Source organism: Protomyctophum bolini (genome assembly GCF_963924005.1).
Source record: "Protomyctophum bolini genome assembly, chromosome: 23".
NCBI lineage: Eukaryota > Metazoa > Chordata > Actinopteri > Myctophiformes > Myctophidae > Protomyctophum > Protomyctophum bolini.
The window spans coordinates 1,300,990-1,326,022 of NC_137884.1; the positions used below are offsets into that span (position 1 = coordinate 1,300,990).

Genomic DNA, 25,033 nt, shown 5'->3' on the forward strand with positions numbered 1-25,033 from the left:
CAAGTAATGTAAAACTATCTCTAAATTGTACGGTACTTGAATAAATGCACTTTGTTACTTTGCACAAGTTGTCAGACAACTGATTAGCAGGTCCACATTTCACAGATGGTGAACTTGGCCTTTCTTTCTTTGACGGATTGAAGCTTCAAGGTTTGGCCGCAATCTGTAGTACAGCCAGCAATAACATCACAATTACACAGAAAATGGACAATAATATAAAAAAAAGTAATCACAATAATATCCCATTGATTGAATGCATTGATTCAATAAATATATAGAATAATATCAATGACTACTTGTGCGCGACACTGTACAAAATAGGGCAGAAGTGGTTAAGGGCTGTGCCTGCAACCTTGCTGCACACATTAACAATACTTTGCCGTTTAGTGTTTTTGAGGACAAGTGAGCTTCACTTCTTTCTTGCTCGACTTCCCTCTCTCTGTCTCTCCGCCTTGCTCTTATTACACCCCCCTCCCCTCCCCTCCTCTCTCTGCCGTCTCCTCCCCATAGTCCAGCAGCCATCACTCACACCGGTACCCTGAGGCCACAAACGTCTGCACTGCTGGAAAAGTTCTGTGCTCACACAGACTTGTGCACTAAGGAAGTTACCATCACAACATACTCATTCACGCACGCATACACAGCTTGCCTGCCTTGCGGGCCTCAAACACCTCTGAGGAACACTGACACTCTATTCTGAACCTACAAAAGTGCTGAATCATACAGTAAGTTAATCAAACCACTTCACCTAGACCAAACACCACACACACGCATATACTGTACGCACAAACCTTCCTTTAATGATGCTTTATCTGCTGCACATTAGCTAGTGTGTGGTAATTAATAAGAAAGTCGTGGCGTTCAAGAAGCCACTCTTCTCTCAGCAGACTATGAGCTGTAAACCGCAACAATGGCTTAATGAGTAAACACAGCGCTCTTCATGAATAAATTATGTCTGCTTCGCAATTCATTTTCTCCCTATTGAAGTTGCTATAAAGGAGGGAAAGGATGCACACCAACAACAGACTTTACTGGTTGCCATAAATCATACAAGGACGGAATTTGGGAGAAAGAACATGACTGTGTGTGTGTGTGTGTGTGTGTGTGTGTGTGTGTGTGTGTGTGTGTGTGTGTGTGTGACAGAGATGCCCACGAGTCTAAGAGCTTGAGTCCGAGTCGAGTCTAGAGTCTTTGGGGCCGAGTACGAGTCGGGTTTCGAGTCTTTAGCCACGAGTCAAGTCTCTAGTCTCAGTAAAAAAATTAAAAAAAAAGATTATCCGGGTTTAATTAATGTAATCATTTATTTATATGACATAGCCCAAGGCTCTAAAGGCTGAAATACAGCTGTGATGATTTACACACCCAACCCGAAATAAAAAATGCACAGAATGAATGTTTATCAGAATAGTATAGCTAAATACTTTCATACAAACATTCATTTAGGCTCCTTGTGTCTATCTATAATATATCAAATCAATGACAATTGCGCACTGCTGTGTAACGAGAACGCTCAACCACCGACATTCCCCCGCTGTTCACAGTCACCACAGCGAGTTTCAGGAGGAAAGGGACAATGTACTACTACTCACGTTGGCTGTTACAGTTTCAACGTTTCCATGGTTCCATTTCCAGGACAGGAGTGAATGGCCTAAATGTCTCTGAAGTAGGTATATCTCCATTTAGTTTCCACTGAAGTAACGGAGTTATGTCCAAGTAGTGTCTCCGTCCGAAAGGTAACAACTTAGGCTATTATCCAATACTGTAAGTTTACGGTTTACATCAATCAAACCCATGGCTTGTTCCAATGCGTAACATGCGTCGGCTACCCAAAAAACAGACAGACGTTTCATGGTGTGATGACAGCTTGCAGATCTGTTATTTTGGACACATAATCAATGATGCACAGCGCACGACGGAGCATAGGCTACAACTATGCATCTTTGTAACCATATAAGCCTGTAGGTAGCCTATACTGTAACATTACGTGGGCATTGTGGGCAACATATGGAACTTGACGTTAATGCAGTGAACATTAAAGGAGAATTCCATACTAAAAGGCTTTCTTACCTTTCTTCGTAGTTGTTACGTCCCCACCAAAGAGGCCCAGGTGTTATTTTGTGCAAAAGCTTCCTTATTGGCCGTTTCCCCTACCATAAGCCCTACATGAATTGCATTGAACTGAATGGGAATTGAATGGGGCTATGGGGTGTTGTGCTAATTAGCTTATTTCCATCGCTCAAAATTATAATTTCTTTGTATATATTCTCTCTTCATAATGTAAATAATATCCCAAGCGGCACACTTTACTACTTCTTTCTTTGGAAATAAGCGAACTAGCATAACACCCCATAGCCCCATTCAATGCAATGCAATTCATTGAGGGCTCATGGTAGGGAAAATAGCCAATAAGGAGTTTTTGCACAAAAATGCACCTGGACCTCTTTGGTGGGGACGTAACAACTACAAAGAAAGGTAAGAAAGATAAGAAAGCATGGAATGATCCTTTAATTACATAGTGTTTAACAAGGTCAGCAGCCGCAGCACACACGAAACACACCAGATGTTTCAAAAATGTTCCCTCAGACAATCCTATCATCTTATCAACATATTGAACAAATGCAAAGTTAAATGACGTTGGATAGCTGATGTGGAGCCACACATTAATATTTAAATATTATGATAAAGGCTCCACCTGTGGGTCAATATCTGTCATTTTCGCAAAAACGCTGCGGGAGGGGAAAGGAAAGGGATTGGTTTGGATTATTTTGTATTAGTACTACTAACTCTTCTGGGGGAGCCCGGGATCAAAACAGGGAACATTTCAGTTCCCAAGCAGCCACTTTACCCGAGCCACACTTATTATTATTGCTTGTTTTTTTATTTTACACTTCGGGACATGATTTGTGATATTGGGCTATAATAAAATCTGACTTGACTTCAAGTCAGTCCTATACATTCATTCTCCACATCATGTGGCATCGGAACATCTGTGCATGCACGCTTCTTCAACTTACCGACAGAAGCTTCCATGTGATTGGCCGAACCTGTCGTGGGATGCCTGACCAGCTCAGTTTCCGTAGTTCATCTGCAAAAGGACAAGAAACACAAAAACAATATAAATAATAAAATATGAATTGACAATTTTATACACAATAGATGTTCAAATCCAGTCCTACATTGCGTTGATCAGAGCAACGATCACAGAGTATTATGATCATTATAACCCATTTAGACCCAAGACCAGATTCTACATTATCTTCTAAATGTTTCTATGTTGGTTCTCAAACCGTGTCATGTCAAGGACCCCAGAAATTATATGTATTTGGCCGCAGTCACCCTTCTGAAAATATGTTGTTCCGGGGTCGGGACCCCCAGAAGCAAAGATAAGACATGAGTTAAAAACGTTTGCTGTGAAAGAATATAATTATATTCAAAGATTTAAGGAAAGGTAAGGAAAAATGTACTCAGGCAGTAAATGTGTGGTGGTGAGTGGTTTTCAAAGCAGTAGGCATACGGTATGTATGTTTTGCAGCTGTTCTCACTTCTGTTCAAATCAACTAATCTCACATCTAGAAGTCCCTATAGATGCATGTGTTGGCAGAGGGCATAGACTATTGTCCGTATGACTGTATAAATGTGTTTGTGTTGCATAGTTTTGCATCATAACAGACAGACAACAGGACATCCATACGTTAAATGAAATGCCTATCGAGAGCAGTGTTCCACTGAGATACAATTCCGTTCTGCATCGGCAGGGGTGTACTAGTGGAGGGGGAGCGGCGTCCCCTCGCTTCTAAAAATAGGACTTGGGTTTTGGTCAATTGATTTAGTTTGTTTTCATTGACACAAAACTCTCACCACAACCTGCAGCGGACAAGGCGAGGCAAAGCCTGTCCACAGATTGGTTGAGACACTGCCCTAACAACCAAGGACAACCAATAGAAACGGCTGACTCAGCTGACTGTCTCTTCGCCTTTCAGGCTATAGGATCTCTCCTAAACTATTGGAGATGAGATCTAAAGCTCCGTCAGGCGCAATTAAACGTTGTGTCCTTGGATTTTATTCATGAAAAAAGTTGAGAGAAGAATGAATGACCCAAGCTAAGGGTAATGCTTTTACAAAGTTGTAAGATTAATCCCCTCATCTGACTGACGATCTTGTGAGTGTTTGATAGCCCTAGTGAAATGAAATATGCTCTGGTCAAACCCCATTCAGCAATCAGCAATAAATTAATTCTGCAGCAGTTTACTTGCCATCATGGAAAATAAAAGCAGCAGAATAAACATGCTACATTCTGTCTTATCAGTAGAGGGTCCAGCTGCTTTAACTTAGCTTACTGTAACTTTAGCTCTGGCAAAAAAAACGTGTATTCAGACAAAAATCTCCATTCTTCTATGATATTCACTCGGACAACATGCATAGCAGCAGCAAAAATATGTAAACTTCCTTCAATTGACTCATATTATAGGCGATGGAATATGGATGTGACAAACACATTGACAGATGCACCGTGGTTGGTACTTGATTAGTCTTGCGTAGCCAGACAACTATATTCCACAATCTCCAAATGCTTTATAGAGTCTGGAATTACACCTCCCAAAATCCGAGTAAGGAAGCTGCATTTCCGTTCACGAAAATATATTATATGTTACTTTTTTTCCCATTTCTGCTAACACTAGAAGGTCTGAAGAAAAATCAGCTAAATTTGCATGTGCTTAAATTCACATTTAGAATTTTTTTCAGATGTCAAGATTTTCTGAGATGATAGAATGGTGATGGATGATGATGCTCATGGAAGGGGAACCTTCTGAAAGCTTCATGGGCTCAAAGATAATCAACTTCAAAATAATTAAAAAACGGTCAAAATGACCTCTTCAGCAAGCTTTATATGCTTAGGTGCTATTTATATTAGGATAGCTAACTATAAAGACGAAGCAGAAGTAGGGAGGAGCCTCCACTTCCGCAGTCCGCTTAATCATTTACTCATGATAGAGCTTCCGTTGCTCCAAGACTGTATGACGGAAGCATTTGAAAATTGCGAGAGGCAACAGTCTGGCAACGCAAGACTATAGTACTTGATTGATGTAATTCACATTTCATAACACGTGCAATGTAAAGCTTTCATATTGGTTAAGGTGCTCCGTCACAATGTTTTCATAATTGTGTCTGTTTTAATTGTGTGCACGACGTGCACACAAATGATTGTGCACACGGGCACACGTGTGTTACGGGGGCGCTCTCCCACTTCTAAAAGTAGCACTACAACACTGTACATTGGTACAGCTGTGCAGTTCATAATCATCCATTTTGCTGTTCCAATAACCTTTAGAACGCCAGACACACACCATAACTTCGTCGTTGTCCTGCCTGACCTCCTTGGTAATCTGTGACATGTAAAATAGTCCAGGGGCCGAGACAGATTTTGGTACCACCTACTGTACATGTATTCCTACACGTCTCTAGTTTATATTTTGGTATGATACATCTTCCAATTCAGTAGCTTAATGCCAATTATTGACATATATGTGATCATACCATTAACATCATATTAATATAAGGCAACATTTTTCCAATTTTCAGAATGCTTTAAAGGGACACTTCACCCTTTTTGCAAAAAAATATATGTTAATGACGTTTAGAAGCTTTAGAACACTTTCCTGGGGGTCTTTATGTGTGTAATATGTGGTTTTAGATATTTTAGATTGTAGCAGTGAGCCTGTTGTCTCTGATGTCATGGACACTGGGCTCACTTCCTTCCTGGACTACATGTTGTCTCAGTAAGACAGCTCTCCCCCCTATCCACAAGGAGGAGCAGTGCACCAAAGAATTATGGGAATTGTAGTCCAGGAAGGTAGTGAGACCAGTGTCCATGACATCAGAGACAACAGTCTCAGTGCTACAATCTAAAATATCTAAAACCACATATTACACACATAAATACCCCCAGGAAAGTGATCTAAAGCTTCTAAAACATTTTGCAAAAAGGGTGAAGTGTCCCTTTAAGTAGCATGCAACGTGTCAAACTAGAGTTTGTTCATGATTCTGAATCCATTCCAAGTATTAGTTTTGCACGAAGAATATTACGGCTGCATTACAGAATTAACCCTATGTGCGTGGACCCCCCCACTCCATCTAGACTATCAGGACATTGCGACAAGTAAAAAGCCCAGGGGAAAGAATTAACAACTTTTCAACGTGCAGCACAGCGTGAATCTAGTATGAGTGACGACAATAGCGCTGACTAGCATTGTAATAATGGAATGCGGAACTCGGAAGTGCTCATTCTATCTCTCAATGGGATAGTTACAATGTTTGGAACTATAGCCCATAAGCACACTGCTTTGCGGCGAGATCAAAGCGCGTCGCGACTCTCTTCTTTTATGGCTCTGGTGCGGCAGAGGCCAGCCGAGGTGTGTTTGAGGGGATGAGGTGTCTAACTTGAAGGGAGGTACAATATGTCCACAGAGAAATCAGCCGCACGAGTGTGGTGTGGTGTGTTGTGTTAAGCACCTCCACTCTGAGTGAAAATTCTTAGTTATAATTGCACTGGACCATGCGGGTCCATTGGGTAGATTTCTACTCTCTTTAGAGTTAAGGGGCTGTATTTTGCGTGTCTTAAGTACCAGGTCTTATTACCTAACAAGTTGAGTAAACTAAAGACCTGGAGGCCGTGGCCTCCAGGTCTTGGCTATTCTGAGTGGCCAAAGAGCATTGATCACGCCTCCAGGTCTTTAGTTTACTCAAGTTAGGGAATAAGACCTGGTACTTAAGACACGCAAAATACAGCCCTATACCTCTAAAGTTGATCTACTAGTGCTCTGCTTCTATCAATTGACCCTTTTTGTATCCATCTTCGTTTTTGTTTTGTTCTCAAACCTTTTCATGTCAAGGAAACCCCAAATTATCATGTATTTGGCAGTGGAGCACCATCTGGAAAAAATAATTGTGCCAGAGCCCCACATACAAGATATGAGTTGTTAAAAAGTTTTAAAAATATATACAAAAATGATATAAGGTTAAAGTAGTTTGAACTGATTGTGGTGCTATAAACCGGGAACGCATCTGTGTAATTTTAGATTTTTTTGCATTAGCTATTAAAAAAATAGAAGATGTACAAGCTTGTGACATGCTTGTCAAAAGGGGGGGAAAAGTATGAGAACTACGGATTTAGAAGCAGCCTCGTTTTACTGGGGACCCCTGGAACCCACTCAAGGACCCCTGGGGTGGGCCCGGACCCATGAGAATCACCGCCGTGTGTGCGAGTCTCTCTCTCTTCCCCTTCAACCCTCTCTCTCTCCTCTCTGTCTGTGTCTCTCTTCCCCTTCAACCCTCTCTCTCTCCTCTCTGTCTCAGTCTCTCTCTTCCCCTTCAACCCTCTCTCTCTCCTCTCTGTCTCAGTCTCTCTCTTCCCCTTCAACCCTCTCTCTCTCTCTCTCTCTCTCTCTCTCTCCTCTCTGCGCATCAACGGACGGCCCCATGTTGCACCCCGCCCCACAGGGAGGTCAGACGAGCGAAATGCTTATAAAGTAAAAATACAGGGCTGCAAATAAAACGTTTAAATCAGCCGTTGAGTAGCTCCCTTCAGGTCTATATAAAAGACAAGAGAAAATACGGCTTAGCGTTGCCGGGGTGCTTCGGAATTACGTCCACTTGCATGATTCAGAAATGCATACATAGGGTGGGGATGCGGGGCTGCACCAGTGTTGTTTTCGTCGACTAAAACTAAGACGACAAATGCTCGGCGACTACGTTTTTCCACTGACGAAAACTAAATGGAAACTAAGCTATGACGACTAAAACTAAGACTAAATATACTGACGATTTCGTCAAACAAATAAAAACTGGACTAAAATGTTAGGAAGGGAGTAGTGGACAAGAGATCCAGTATAAGTCAGTTTACATTTGGTTTGCATGCTGAAAATAGCAAGTGTAAAAACAGTCATTACGACGGCATCAAGGCCCGCCAAAATACATTTTAGTCGACTAAATCAACTGTAGATTTAGTCGACTAAAATCGTATGATATTTAGTCGACTGAAACTAGACTAACACTAAGACATTTCCAGGTGACTAAAACTAAATGAAAACTATTCAAGAGACTATTTATAAAATCAAAATTTGCTGACAAAAACAACGCGGGGCTGCACCCCACCCTATATGCTTTCGGAGAGCTCGAATGGGATTCAACGGCCAATGGCTGTACAACTGTCTCGTACACTAAGTGGTTCTCAAACTGTTTCATATCAAGGACCCCCAACTTGACACTCATTAGCCTGTTGACCCCCATTAGAAATGATATGCCAGCGGAGCCCCATAAGAGAAGATTGTACGGCTGTAGCAGAGATTATATCAACCATTTTCATTTCAAAGACGCCCAGGTTTGACCCGATTTAGGCTAGTCCCCCCGTTTAATGGCATTTCTATGTCTAGGACCTCAGTGTATATTGTATAATCAGGTTAATTTAACTCATAGTGTACAAATGGAACCAAATGGACCCTAATGGGTCCATTTGGTTCCATTTGTACACTCTGAGTTACAGACCCATAAGGGTCCATTTGGTTCCTAATTATCATTTAGCTGGGGACCCCCTGGAACTCCCTCAAGGACCACTAGGGGTCCCCGGAGCACACTTTGGGAACCACTGTCATTGACAGTACAGTCTGTGACAGGTCCTGCAGCTATTTCCCCACTTCCATAAAAAAAGATTGATGAAGGGGAAAGGAACTTGTTGGAATAACGTGTTCCTTCCACGCGATACATCCAACCAGGGAAACTCCCCCCTGTCAGGTGTGAAAGGAGCGACTTGGACACTCATGCATGAAGGAAGCATGAGTTCAAGTCCGTTGCTCTCCCCAGGTTGGCGGAGGGTGTAGAGAGCCCAGGGTCACATTAGATAATTGACACAGGGGTGAAAAATGAGTTACAAAATCGTGGGATAAAAATTATAGAAAAAAAGGTTGATAACGCAGATGGCAGAGTTTTATCTGGAGCTGCTGCGATAGCTAGATGACTATGGGAAAGGCATAACTCATTCAAACCGGGAAAGCAGCATGTGTCATTTAGATTTGAGCTATATATAGCAACATAAGTATTGCCAAATCTCGGGCCACTTGCTCACTCACACTTGGTCACTCCAGCTTGACTCGGAAATGATTATGTCCAAATGTGTAATTTGCGAGGAGCAGAGTGGAGGAGCAAAGTGGGCTCGCAGCGAGAGTGCATGCAGCCCAGCGAGTGTACATAAAGTGTAGGAATGATGGGGGTTAATGGGGGGGGGGGGGACGTTGATTTCCTTCTCCCCTGGCGTATACATGGCCCTCCTTCACATGTACAACCTAAAACCTATCAGATGCTCGTTTTGTAGAAGGATACATACAGCAATTCCCACTTGATGCCGAGTGTAAAAACGCACGTGTACAATACCTGAGCTACAAATCAGCAAGGGTCAATTTGGTTCATATAACTATCAATCATTTAGCTGGGGATTCCCCAAAACCGCCTCAAAGACCTGCGGGGGTCCCGGGGACCACAGGTTGAAAGCCGTGGGAGAGAAGTAGTGCTCAAAGACTAAACTAACAGACTTTTATAAGGCATACTGTGAACACTGGCCAGGTGCTCCCAATGCACCCGATTGGCACCCCCGACCTACACCCTGTGAACGACACAAAAACCAGAGTACACAAAACACACAGTTCACACAACAACAATAATTGTGAAAATATTTCCACAATATTTATCTGTGGAACAGACTCTCATCAGATAAAATTGCACCACAAATCCCCCACCACAATAACCGTATAAGCCATGCTGGGCCTGTCAAAAGAAACTTGCGGTATCTCCCTACTTTAAAACCCAAAAACTACAATAGTGCACCGCTTGACTTGCTGAATCAAATGCACTGCAAAACTGCTGAACACAGCTGCACTTCACACAATGTGGTTTCCTTATCCAAAAATATATATATAAGTTTCCAAAAAGCGAAATATGGAGTAGAGTGTGACCTCGCCAACCGAGCGCCTGCATGATTTCAAGACGTATAGTTGGGACGCTTTCAGCAGTGTGTGCCTGTGAAGCAGGTACCACTATACCCGCAAAACGCCAGAGCATCCATTATCCAGGTGCAATGGCCATGCTGTCTGTTTCAGCCTATTTCGAGTTTAGAATCAGCAATCAGCATTCAACAGGACGGGCGGGGGGTGGGCGGTTGATAAGTCCTCCGTGCAGAGAGTGAGTGGTATTGATTAGCACTGCCAAATGACTCTGCCTGTGGTTGTTCCTCAAGGCAAATGCAACGGAGAGGGTCATGACAGATAGCAGAATAGGAAATAGCCCGGCCTTGCTAAGCAGCAATGGGCTAAGTCCATTGGCTAAATTGAGTGAAACGCATTAGGGATGTTCGGGCTGATGGGAGCCGCAATTCATTCACCATGGCTACTATGTAACGCACGCGGACGGACACACACACACACACACACACACACACACACACACACACACTCCTACCGTGTCCCTGGTGACTTTAATTACATAGAAATCCAATAGAGTGATCTAGTGCGCAGCGCGGCTCTGTTGGTTTGGTCGGGAGGCAGAGCGCTGTGCTATCTCATTGTTCAATTAACCCTTGGGCTACAGCGAGTCTCGTTTGATGGAACAACTCTCTCAGGGATATGATGGACACCACCGTGAAACGAGGAATTATAGAGGTTCTTTGACTTCACTTCTCTCCCCTGTACATCAAACTAAGGGAGGGACGAGTCCGTTGTCTGTGTGCTGTGCAGTCCAGGTAGAAGTGCTTGCAAAGACATCCACGGGACAGCCAATGAGACAGACTGGACAGCCATGAGACAGACTGGACAGCCATGAGACAGACTGGACAGCCATGAGACAGACTGGACAGCCATGAGACAGACTGGACAGCCATGAGACAGACTGGACAGCCAATGAGACAGACTGGACAGCCAATGAGACAGACTGAACAGCCATGAGACAGACTGGACAGCCATGAGACAGACTGGACAGCCATGAGACAGACTGGACAGCCATGAGACAGACTGGACAGCCATGAGACAGACTGGACAGCCATGAGACAGACTGGACAGCCATGAGATAGACTGGACAGCCAATGAGACAGACTGAACAGCCAATGAGACAGACTGGACAGCCATGAGACAGACTGGACAGCCATGAGACAGACTGGACAGCCATGAGACAGACTGAACAGCCAATGAGACAGACTGAACAGCCATGAGACAGACTGGACAGCCATGAGACAGACTGGACAGCCATGAGACAGACTGAACAGCCATGAGACAGACTGGACATCCATGAGACAGACTGGACAGCCAATGAGACAGACTGGACAGCCATGAGACAGACTGGACAGCCATGAGACAGACTGAACAGCCAATGAGACAGACTGAACAGCCATGAGACAGACTGGACAGCCATGAGACAGACTGGACAGCCATGAGACAGACTGGACAGCCAATGAGACAGACTGGACAGCCATGAGACAGACTGGACAGAGCCATGAGACAGACTGGACAGCCAATGAGACAGACTGGACAGCCATGAGACAGACTGGACAGCCATGAGACAGACTGAACAGCCATGAGACAGACTGGACAGCCATGAGACAGACTGGACAGCCATGAGACAGACTGAACAGCCATGAGACAGACTGAACAGTCATGAGACAGACTGGACAGCCAATGAGACAGGCTGGACAGCCAATGAGACAGACTGGACAGCCAATGAGACAGACTGAACAGCCATGAGACAGACTGGACAGCCAATGAGACAGACTGGACAGCCATGAGACAGACTGGACAGTCAAAACGGCACAGCAGCGGGAACCTGGCAAGCCCTACTTTACAGGTCGTACGACTACAAGCTCACTACTTTACAAGATGTGAGCTTACAGATCTGCCACTTGTGATGAAAGACATTGGAAAGATTGTGGCTGAAATGTTTTGAATTGTCCCCTAATAATGACACAAGAACACAACAGGTTTGAAGGTGGTTAACACTGCGCCAGGCTTTGGGGGTGAAACCTTAATCCGGAGGTGCGGGGTCCATTCATTACAGCCCCAAACGAGGGAGCCGAAGGTGTCTCTCGTCCCCTAAACCTTTTGAACCCTCATTTGCGCTGCCGGCAGCGTAAATGAGACGATGGATCTTGCGGAGCTCTGGCTTAATTAAAATATCTGGTATATTTCCCCTGCTTGGCATTAATCTCAACGTAGGGGGTGAGGAGGGGGCACCGGGGGTGGGGGTTTGGGGGATGCAAGGCTAGTTAATGCACACTTTGACCTCCAAAAAGGTGTCCATACTGTCCCCCCCCACTGGTTGAACACAGGAGACACTACAGGACAAGTTTGCGGCAAAAGAACCCGTGTACACATCAGTGCAAAGTGTGTGTGTGTGTGTGTGTGTGTGTGTGTGTGTGTGTGTGTGTGTGTGTGTGTGTGTGTGTGTGTGTGTGTGTGAGTGCGTGCGTGCGTCAACAGGGAAAGGACAAACATTTGCTTGGTGCCATATGGTCACTGCCAGGGGTGGGGTGTGATCAAACATTCTAAAAAACAAATGTTATATTGGACATCGGAAATAGAATTGATCTGATCTGAACTGAGTCGATCTCAATGTGAATTTGTGAACCAATGTTGCCCATGCCAATCAAGAACCTTTGAATTTAATTGACAGAGAAATGCTAAATACAAATGGATAAAGTTAAAATATAAAGATAATTTCTGCCCGACAGCTACGGCATGTAATTCCTGGAGTGCATAAACAGTAGGAACCTGCTATCTCAATGACGATGGGTAAAGAAAAAGCTTATATGTCCAAACTGGACAATTGTTAGAAATGGGATAAAAGCTTCCAATTGATCCATGGTAATTACAAAAGTTTATTGATACTTATTTGGTTATTTACTATCGTTATAATTATCCCCAGACACCATTCTGTCAGGTGCCATTTAAATATTTTCACAAAACACTGCATGGCATATGAGGCTATTAAATATGTAACTTTTGCAAAACACCGTCATACAAGTTATGGAATAGGGCATTCAGGAACAAACAAAAACAGATGAAACACAGAAGACAGACAAGGCTTATGCCCAATGGCAAAAAAATGATCTATTCATAAAGACACGTAAGATCAATTTAAGCAGCAGAAAAGACAGACAGACAGACAGACAGACAGACAGACAGACAGACAGACAGACAGACAGACAGACAGACGTCTATTTAGCAGACATACTGGCTAAATTGCAGATGTCGTTTCATTGCAGAGTTAGCTTGTTTCCCGGAAAACATATTTGTCTCTCCAGGGTGTGTGTTATGTCATGCATTATGAATGAGACAGTCAGGCCCTGGCTGTTCTGGAATAAATTAAAGAGAAAGCCATGACATAAAAAAAAATAGAAAACAGAAACAGAAAAGTTTCTATAACTGTCACAAAAACAGTAGAACCCCAAAAATACATTTGCCAATGCGGCATTCCTTTATGGGAAAAACTAAACTTGCTGGCTCGAATTGGAATGAACTACTACAATATGTATGGATATAAGACATTTAATTCATTCATTCAAAAGAGCTGAATAAATGTTTTATGGACGCATAATAGTGATTATTATTTAAGTTAAGTTTTGCCATAACCATTTATATTGCCATAAATCAGGTAGCTTTAAGGTACGGCCATGACAGCAATGGCAGGAAAAAAGATATATAATATTAATCATATTCGGTATTCGGCCAACTGTCTGGTATTCAGTTTCGGCCAAGTATTTTCCTTTCGGTGCATCCCTGATAGATAATAAATATAAATACATACATACATACAGAAATGTTGTGCTTCCACACCTTTGTATGAATCCCCTACTTGTCATAACACAGTCACACACACACACACACACACACACACACAAGTAGCAAACAATAGCTGATGTACAAGCTCACAATGGGTTGTGGCACATTGTAGATTGTCTATTTATGCTATTCTTGAAGAAGAAAGTAGAAAGTGAGGTTTGCATTTTTTTTATAACTATTAAGAGCTTATGACTGAATAATAACCACATCGGATGCACTGGAAGACAGGTTCTCAACTGTTTTCACCCTAACAAGTAAGACGCGCGATCACGGGAAGCGAACGCAGCGCGTAGATTGCAATAACAACAATTAGGCAGGTGGTGTTACAGTGTGACACACACACACACACACACACACACACACACACACACAGATATTTTAGGCTAGCTTCTATAGTTAGTGCTCAGCGTGACACACACACACACACAGACATTTTAGGCCAGCTTCTATAGTTAGTGCTCACTGCGGTCGCAATTATCTCAGTCCGATTTGAACTCAAACCCGAAACAAACAGCTAAGCCCTGAACCCTATAAACAATCCCTTATCAGTCTATGCTTTTGATCATAGAACGAACACACACACACACAATCCCAAAAGTCAACTCAAAACTCCACAGGCCTCTGGTTATCAGGAGTTCTGTCAGTAAAATGAGAAGTGGATCCAGTGTTAAGAGGTATAGCTCACGAATAAAAAGCTACAAAGCTAAAATCCATTTATCTAGTCCCACAGCCTCTCAAAGTACTGAATTCAATCTTATTCTCAAAGCTACAGGCTGTTGAGACTGTCGATGTTAGGTATTGCTAGTAGATAGATAAAGCATAGGGCCTTAGGCAAACATTGTATTGGGTCAGCAGCACCTGAAAACAGTGTGTGAACTTAAGGAGAAACTGTAGAAGTTCTAAGATGTTGCTTCCACCAAACACAGATACTGTATATATTATGTCAGTGGATATGTCAGTGAAGAGCGGAGGCATTATTAGAGCACGACCGTCTTTGGAGTATAAACTCAGCACAAAACCTTTGGAAACTTAACTTTGGTCCATTATTTCTCCACTTTAATTAAAAAAAAAAACAATTGGTATTGTATTGTATATCAGTTTAATGGTTGATTAGTCACTTTTACAACGGGGTATAGCTTGTAAGGATCGGACGTTCGTGGAATGAGCAACACGGCTAAATGTTTGAGTTGCGGCCTCCAAAAGTGCTTAGTGGATTGGGGGATTGCACTCTCACACAGTAATAAGGAAAAGCTTGGGCATGCTAGCTAGAGTGATCAACAGAACCACTTGTTATTTATTTTTTTGGCGATTTTTTTACAATATTGTAAATGTAGTTAACGAAAGGCGAAAAAGAAGTTGCGTTTACTCGTCGTAACCCATAAAAATGGGTCCCGAGTCCCAACCAAAGATATGGTCAGTAAAGTGGGCCCCATTCCACAAACCGGTTGGACACAAGTCATGTTGGGCTTCTCCCAGCACTAAAACATAATCACCAACGTGGTAAAGTATAGAGAAGTCCCCGGGCAAAAAACCCCAGGTCATCTACTCATCTTTACGGTCCACCTTGTGCAGTCAACGGCATATTGTTGCTTTGTATGAAAGCCCGGCGTGCCGGCCAAGCCCGGCAAAACGCCACCCTGCAGCTCCACTGGACTGACACCTTTATCGCGGGGTGTGTTAAAAAGTTAAAGCCCCATTCTATAAACCTTGAGTGCTGAGAGTGTGTTGTGGACACCGTAACTCATCTAACCCATTCTGACCGGGAACCCATTTCCGTGTTAGCATCATGTTATGCTTTAGCTATTGAAAAATAGCAGATCTACAAGCTCATAGCGCGCCACCGAGTGGCGCGCTACGAGCTTGTAGGTCTGCTATTTTTTTGAAAAATCGAAGAACGACTGACATTTTTAGAATCTGATCTCAGGTCAGAATGGGTTAATCAGACCAGTGTGTGTCCAGTGGAAACCTCGTATGAATCTGATCTCAGGTCAGAATGGGCTAAAGGACAAAGCCATGGCGCCGTGAAGCAGACGGGCCCGTAAAGTAATGGCAGTCTTGTAAAAAGATAACCACCACTCCCACCCCTGTGTATTATACCTGCTCAGAGGGTCTGATGGATGGACCCAGATGACTTGGTGAGGACACCAACCGTACGCGTGTGTGTGTGTGTGTGTGTGTGTGTGTGTGTGTGTGTGTGTGTGTGTGTGTGTGTGTGTGTGTGTGTGTGTGTGTGTGTGTGTGTGTGACTGTGTGTGAGAGTGAGAGTGAGAGAGAGACAGAGGCGCAAGAGAGGCGCATGTACTACAAAATGACTTTCTCTTGTTACTTGTTAAGATCTGTCATGTATTACGCAAAATGATGAATTCCACTGAGGTCAACAGAAGCCTATAGCTGACACTTTCTCAAAAGACAACTATACTAAAGTACAGCAAAAGTTACAGTTCAGTTGCTCTGTGGTGGTGGTGGTGGTGGTGGTGGTGCAGGCCTTTCAGAGCTTAGGGTTTCAGGTTTGCTTTGGGATATTACAAGGATTAGAGGCTGGCCCATGCCCGATTTTTGGGTCCAATTATACCGATCTCAATATTGCAGACTCAAAGACCACTGATTGCAAATGAGTTTTTGACCGAGATGTTGTTATGCATGAAAGAACAAATAATGCTAGCTTTTTTTAATAGCCGACGTCGCCACACACGGCAGTTATCGATTGGATTTAACACGAATTAAATTTTACATTTCGGCCAAGTATAGAACTTGACCTGTACGAGTGCCTCTGAGACCCGAGTGTCAACCCCATGCCTTGAGGACTTTAATGTGCCAGAGATGCACAACGCATATACCAGCAGTCGCCCAAGCAGCCTGTGGTTACCCAGGCGGATGCGTGGTCAATAAAGTTGTCGCGTTTTGACAATTATCCTGGGGGCCCACTTTCAATATAATCACGGCTCACCAGTGGACCCCGGGCCACAGCTTGGGAATCGGGAGCAGACACAGACAGACAGACAGACAGTTTGATGCTATACTGCACCAGACAATGTTAAGTAGTGTTATTGGTACTCCATCATGCCGTGAATAAGAACATTATGTAACCTTGCTCCATGCAATAATGTAATTTCCTGCCATCCAATTCTGCCGTGACAAACAATGGGATTTATTCCGCCACTCTGTAGCTCTGTGCGCTGTGTTATTTTTAACGAAACAGTGTTGTAATCACCAGGATGACAGCTTTAACCCATTCAGACCGGGAACCCATTATGGTGTTCAGCATCATGTTATGCTTTAGCAATTTAAAAATAGCAGATCTACAAGCTCATAGCGCGCCACCGAGTGGCGCGCTACGAGCTTGTAGCTCTGCTATTTTTGAAAAATCGAACGACTGACATTTTTTAAAATCTGATCTCAGGTCAGAATGGGTTCATCAGACCAGTGTGTGTCCAGTGGAAACCTCGTTATGAATCTGATCTCAGGTCAGAATGGGTTAAGGCCCGACACGTTGAAAACATCACCGACGCGAGTGTCCCTGGCGGAGGTCAATTGGCCACTTGTTCACATTGGAAGCATCAGACTGTCTATACTGTATATTTGGCTGCACCTCCGTTATAAAAGATTGAACCGCAGTGCGCCAGCCCCGAATTAAGCGAGGCGCGTACAGAAACCCAAAACACACATCTGCACAAGCACGCACGCACGCACAGAATGCACTTCCATTGTTCTATTCACACTCGTCTCCCCCTCTCTATTCTGCCTGCACTCCCGCTAATGGCAAAGCACTTTTGAACTTGAGCTTGTGTAACAAGGTTTTTTCTACGTTGTTCTCCTCGTCTAATTATATGTTGCTGTTTAAAGCACTGCCGTCACCATATTATGCAAAGGAATAAGGGACTTCTAAGGAGTTTGCACACAGAGCACGTTTTTTCGCGTGTTTTGCAGATCCGAAATCGGCACGCAAAACAACCTTGCACGCCGAGTGCGATGTGAATAAGTTGCAATGTTTTCGCAGAACGAAATTGAGTGGAGCAGCAGCGGTGAGGATGGTCCCCTGATCTGTGAGTGGTCAAATATCCAATCTGAACCCTCAGATCATTTTTGATATCTATCTGGATCACAGTACTGTATTGGAACAGTGCAGGGAGAAAAACATGCAAGAGAGGGGCGACACACAAACACACACACACACACACACACACACACTTGCTTTGCAGTTTGCATTCATGAGAGATGTAGCTGCTATGTCTCTCATCAAATGCAGCTGCAATCAATTTATTAAACGACAAATGTATGGTCCGATGTGCAAGTGTTGCGTCCGGAATATATTTAATCATAATGCCACATCAGTGCCACAAGTTCAAGCCTAGAGGCTGGATTATCTTGTGTCATGTCATTACAGATAACATTATGCGATGTACAAGATCACAGAGGAGACGCGTTGTCAGCCTGTAGATCAGCTCTGACACAATGTATACCGTGGTAAGACGAAGCACAAAGAAATCAGGCAAGACTGACTGACTGACTGAATGTCTCTCTCTCTCCCTCTCTCTCTCTCTCTCTCTGAGCGACGTTAGCCTGGCGCAGCCAGCCTTCATCCACCCTCAGTGCAGCGCAGTGGTATATTAGTATCGCAACGCGAGGCTAGAGCGACATCACCATGATACAATATAATCAGTGTGCTGCGTGCCCTGGCCCTGCAGCCTATTTTCATGAACCAAATCTGAAGTAGTTCAACGAGATGATCACCTTCTCAGCGGAGAAGGGGACACAGTACTGCTCAAAAGGTGAAAGACCACGTATAGCATAGGTATTCAACTATAGATTAGGCCGGGGGCCACAACTGTAGAACGATTGTTTGTGGGGGGGGGGGGGGGGGGGGGGGCGCAACTTCCCGCAAGCGTGCGCACGATAATTTGTGAGTTCTCAAAATGTTGTGTTCAAACACAAAGACTTATGTAATACATGTGTGCACAGTGTAATATATAAGTATATGCTAGATGTAGACATATTTGACAGTGCAAATATAACATATTTGACAGTGCAAAGATTAATGAGCGTCAACGAGCACCAGCTGGAAAAACACACACACACACACACACACGACTGGGTCTCATTTCTCTCCAAAAGTCCTTGAATATGCTAGAATATGATAAAGGATTACTGTCATTATGATAATCTCACACTTCATATTGCACACACCATACCTGTAACTTTCCTTAGCTCTCTCTCTCTCAAAAATAAATGTTGCAAGGGCCACTAGGGAGCACTCCGTGGGCCGCATTTGGCCCGCTTAAATGTAGTGTAAATTATAAAAAGCGAAATTCCCGGATCTGTGTGCAAACTTGTGTTTCTCAAAAGAGAATTTTGAATGGTCAAACTTTGGTGAGCCTTCCACAGAGAAAAAAAAATAAACTCTCTCACTGTAACGTTACAGTATCTTGACTAATGCCGCATTCTTGCGCTTCTCTTTAAGTTCCCACGGCTGTGAAATTGTCATTTCTCACATGGTGGCGTCTTCAAATGTAGCATTAGGTGTGAGTTAAATTGAATTACACGGCCACTCTCACTTTGTGGGCAGCCGTTACATTTCGCAAAATGCTGATGGTAAGCCTGTCATACATCGGCTGACCGTGTAACAGGATTGTCATGGTGCCGTAGCTGGCGTAGCATGGAAGTGTAGTAGGCAGTATAAGAAAGACCTTTATTAATCCAGAGTGGTGAATACAGTTTTTGGCTTCACCCAGGAAATGGCTGCTCAGATGGTCACGATGATGGATTGTAAAAACTATTATCTCATTTGCCACTGCAGTTCCTTGGAGAGGACCTGTATCATATAATCATATTTTGATTTGAGTTCTAGTCATAGTCATTTATCAACTCGGCGTACGCCAAGACATGGGTGCACGCCGAAATTTACCATTTCCGCAAAACCTTGAGATTGAACGTGTGCCAGGACAAAAATCACGCCTGGTCGGGAGCTGCCATAGGCTTTGTCCTCTGTTTTTCTGTCGTGCACAAGGGGAGCAGCATTGTCTGAACTGCTGACATGCTGTCACAGGCATCTGAACATGTTTTTACTCCTAAAATGTATAAAACTAATAACACACGTGTGCAAGCAATTAAAAACATTAAAAACAAGTTGGACGCTTAAGCCGTGTTTTGCATGAGATGAGCACATACCGGTAGCTGATTTTTTTTTTGCTGAAAATAGCAGATCTACAAGCACACAACGCGTCGCAGTGTGTGCTTGTAGATCTGCTATTTTCAGCATGCAACCAAGTGTAAAATGACTTATACTGGATCTCTTGTTCCCTTCCTAGCATTTTAGTCTAGTTTTTATCTGTTGACGAAATTGTCAACACTTTGTCTTAGTTTTCATTTAGTTTTCGTCAGTAAAAAAAGGTAGTCGACGAACATTTTCCGTCTTAGTTTTAGTCGACAAAAATCGACCAGAGGGCACACCAGTGCGCCAAGTCCGAACGCATATTGGATTATGAAAAGACCCCCCCCCCCCCACACCTGCCTCCGATTGTCCGGCCGAACATCCCCTTCTGTTCTGCACACGAAAGCTTGCCTCTCTTGTAATGGCACCGGAAATGCAGACACCCCAGATGTCTATAGTCACGATGGTCCCTCAGGGGGAGGCCGCGGGAGCTATCAGCTATTGGGGGTTAAGGGTCTTACTGTGGGCCACTTTGACACATGCTGAGCTCCATCAATTTTTTACAATGGAGTGTGTTATTGTTGAATTGGATTTTGACTTGCACTTTGCATGGACACAAAAAAAAGGTTTAGCTGAAATGGTCTACCCGCCTCGCCTTCCTGAAGGAGTCCTGTGAACTGTGAAGGGTCTGCGATTTCCTTTCACTCTGCGTTTTGCTTTCCCTGTGCCTAGACACTCCGGCGCTTTAATCCATGTTTGACATGATTCCTTGACCCATTTTGGACTGAGGTCGATTTAAAAACGGTTTTCTAACAGTGTCAGTGGTGCTCAACCTTTTTCATGTCAACGACCCCCAGAAATATCTGTATTTGGCTGCGGACCCCCCCCCATCTGAAAATATGTAGTTCAAAGGACCCCCCGCCCCCCCCCAGAAGCAAAGATTTGAGTTAAAAATGTTCGCTCTGAAAGAATATATATTCAATGAGTTTTTCACGATTTAAAAAAAAATAGCAGATCTACAAGATGTTGGACTGTAGATCTAAGATGATCCTTCTCTGAAACTTCTCAAGGGAACTTATACAAAGCCAATTTTAGTCTGAACTGTAGGTCGTTCCACGACCAAGGGGCCAAAAAAGGCCAGACATGTTTTTACCCCCCTCGGATTTGAATGCTGGTACTACACACCGTATAGCCAAGCATTTGACCTGAGGTTGAGACCATTTTGGACCAAGTCGAATGTGGACGAAATGTAAAGACGGCAGGTCACCCAGAATGGCTTTATATAAATGACCAATATACTATGTCCCCCCTGACCCATGGGTATATGTATACGGTATCTGCATACACTGTACATAATGAGAGAGAGAGACAGAGAGACCAAACGCAGCACTGCAGCACCACCAACAGAGCATACAGTGATATAGCCAGGGAGGCATAACAGACAGTGTGCATGTGTGCTTGTGTGCTTGTGTGTATGTGTGCTTGTGTGCTTGTGTGCGTGCGGAGAGTGAGAGGTAGGGAATGAGAGCCTAGGTAGATTGCCAGGGACGACGAGAGGAGGGTGAAGGAGCATCGCCGTAGCAACAGTCTCTCTGTTGCCACTTGGCTATAATTGCCTGATGTCAGCTCTTATAGCACTAGAAAAATGACAAACCCAAAAGTATGCAAGTATAAAACCAGTAAAGCATCTGGGTCATTTTAGATTTTATTCCAGCTATTCAAAAAATAGCAGATATTACATATTAGCTTTTATAAGCTCACATTTTTACGTCAAATCTTGGGAGTCCCTGGAACAACATATTTTGAGATGGGGGGTGGTCAGCAGAAAACTTTTTTTAGAAGACATTTTGTAGAATCGGTCTCAGGTCTTCATGGGTTAACTACACATGTAAAAGGGAGGTGGAATTGGAAAGAAGCGTTGTTGGTGGAGACCGCACTGTTAAGGTGTGTCCAGATGATAACAAAACCTGATTTGAGCAGCATTCATAAGTTACTGATTTCATGCTCGACAAACTCATGTGCATTGTGCATGCATGCACGCACGCACGCATGCACACAAACCGCATTCACCTTCCCTCACAGTGCACCCATGCACTCTCCGAGTCTCCGCTGATACTCCCTCACAAATACAGTGTAAGATGACACGGGTTAAAATAAACCGACTAAACTTTAGACCTCACAAGTTTCACTCCAGACCAATAAACGTGGAATCTAAGACAGTTCTCTGGAGCGAATGCTTCAGCAGTGTGGGTTATCATCGTTACTGGTCTTGTTTGCGATGCAATCAAAGGGAATGCCCCCCCTGCTGCGCGTGTATACAGTAGGGGGGTGCTCAGGTTCACACAGTGGGAAGGCTCACCTCAGGAACCTCCAGACTAATTAGCCGTATCACACACACACACACACACCCACAGTGGTCAAAGACTTCTGCCAGACCTTACATGCTTAAACAGACTGCTAACAGCATCTTACATGCGGCTACAAGGGTGAGGTTAGGAGAGAGAGAAATAAAAAAGGAAGAGAGAGGGGGGGGGGGGGGTACATAAGGTTTTCTTTAACTCACAGATGAAAATACAGTGCGCTTTACGTCCCAAAACGCACTATATAAGTATGGTACGGCCACTGCATCCGTGGGACGCACTACTGTACTCGGCATGTACAGCAATAATCCACGTGTCATTTCTACAGCAATGACCCAGCGCCACGATGATGAGCCTGCACCACTAAGAATTTCTGCAGATTTTGTTTTCCAGGAAGCTGTGTGATGACACTCTCCGAGACACAGTGCTGACGTGCGGGGTGAGCTCAAGAGGACAGGGCTTCGGAATGTTTCCAAAGGGGAAAGACTGAGCACAGTATGCCCTTCTTACATGCTTGCATCCTTTGCTGCTTTTAATGAGGGGAAAGCTCTCTTAGGGGAGGGGAGGCATGCATCGCCACTAGCAAGACACCGGCTCTTATGTCCCTCGCCACATGAACCTAGGGCTGTCATGATTATGACATTTTACACGACGATTCATTGTCACACAAATAACTGCGATTAACGATTCAATTGTGTTTTTGTCGTTGAACACTATAGGCCCTACATTAATTACATTTATTTTACTTTCAGGCTTTAAAGTCGCACAGTGCAGATATGACAAAATGACTGACAAAAAAGAAAAAAGGTGTAAATAGCTGATCTACAAGCTCACAATGTGTCGCGGTGCGATGCGTTATTTTGTGAGCAATTTCAGTCTGCCTACTCTTACAGGTTTGGCTGTATAGACAACTCAGAAACCTGCCTACCAGTGACATCATTGTAAGCAGGCTGGTTTGATTGATTTATTGATTGATTGTACAGTTTATTAGACAGAAATATAAAGAACAGCAACAGAGTACAGTCAAACATTTAGTCCAAAAGGGATAGCACCAAAAAAGCCCTTGCTGTATTGTTTCCAGTTAGGCCCTATGTAGATAGTAGGCAGGCAAAGATTTCAAAGTATTCCATCATGCTTCTTTCCATGAAGAGTTAGTTTGTATTAGCCTGAAATCCCCGTCAATGTTGTCATTGGTACCGGTAGGCAGGTTTCTGAACTGTCTGTCCACAGCCAACCAATGAGAGCCAGTGACCGAGTAGATGGAAATTGGGGCATTTTGTAATGAGCATTTGTGAGGAACAATTCTATGAAGACACAGTTGAAAACAGGTCAAGACTAGTGGAAGGAAAGTATTTTGACCAAGGTTCAAAATCTATGGAAGGAGTCTTAGGGCCGATTCATACTCCGAGCCGAATAAAAGTCGGTTCGGCTCTGTAGAACCTACAATTTGACGTCATTTGAGGTTCGGGGGGGCGGGTACCGTCCTGAAGTTGGCTCTTCGGTGCTACTGAAAATTTCTGACGAGCCGAAATCATTTCGGCTCTACAGCGGTAAAATAGGAGTATGAATCGGCCCTAATCGGTCTATCGTCGCTGCCAATTCTGGGGCATTGGTCAGGCATTGGGGCAGAGGGACAAGTCTTTGGACAAACTATGATTTGCCGGTCATTTAAATGTTGCAGAGGGTGTGAGGGAGAGAGGGGGGGGGGGGGGGAGGCTAGGACAGATACTCTATATTGCCATATATACACTGTGCATGTGTCTGTGCATGCGTGCGTGCGTGTGCACGTGTGTGTGTGTGTGTGTGTGTGTGTGTGTGTGTGTGTGTGCATGCATTACCCAGGTCAGTGTTGGGCCCGGCGAGCAGCTGTCTGAACTTGTCGAGGCGGGATGCCTCTCTCTCCGTCATGACCGGCGTGCCCGACGTGTTCTGGTCAGCTATGCGGGCCACCATGGGGATTGTGGGCCGATGGGGCAGAGAACGCTGTCTGTAGAGGGAGGCCCGCTCGCCTGCATCTGGGGACGGGTGGAGAGACGAGAGAGAGGGTCATTTCATGAAGGCCCACCGCCTGCCTTTGTTACCATTTCCCAGCCCTAATATACACAAACTCGTTAATGACGCTTTCAGTGTGTTCACTGCCTTTACCAACAACGCCATACTGGCATGTCATGAATGCAACATCCAGTCATCCCCAAATTGGATTTGCATGTTGAACTGGGGATCCTTTACCCGGAGAAGCACTTGGAATTGTAGGTATTACATTGGTCGTTTTTTTCCTTACGTCCTCTGAAATTTGCTCCGATATTTGGCAGAATATTTTGTGCAAACACCTTTATACTCAAGGCTGCACATAAGTGGTGCGCCAGCGCGCATGCGTCGTCAAAATTCAAAATGCGCTGTCAATCAAGCGCCGGGAAGCGCTTCTGCGTACCAACAGCCGGGGCCGCCTAGAATGATTATTATGGCCAGAAAGTAAATTCTGTGGCGAGAGCATTTTCCACCGACTGCCACTCAAAGTGGCTACTGGCCAATCCAGCACGTCTTGCACAAGCGCACTGGCAATTGTGGCCAATCACAGCGCGTCCTTACTCAAAAGGGGGAGGATTCCATGCTGCTTTCTGCTGGGAGCCTGGGAGGAGGGCGGTTGGAGGACA

The 25,033-nt window shown here is 44.2% G+C and overlaps 2 protein-coding genes across 2 annotated transcripts in view; both read right to left on the minus strand.

Moving 5' to 3' along the window:
* Positions 1–25,033, minus strand: part of tbc1d22a (TBC1 domain family, member 22a) — a 109,386-nt gene that overhangs the window by 69,052 nt on the left and 15,301 nt on the right. Inside the window, 2 exon segments of the mRNA XM_080757705.1 lie at positions 3,015–3,085; positions 24,218–24,394. Coding sequence (XP_080613831.1) covers positions 3,015–3,085; positions 24,218–24,394 — 248 coding nt within the window.
* irak3 (interleukin-1 receptor-associated kinase 3) overlaps positions 1–25,033 on the minus strand; it is a 297,236-nt gene that overhangs the window by 57,158 nt on the left and 215,045 nt on the right. The window lies entirely within an intron of this gene.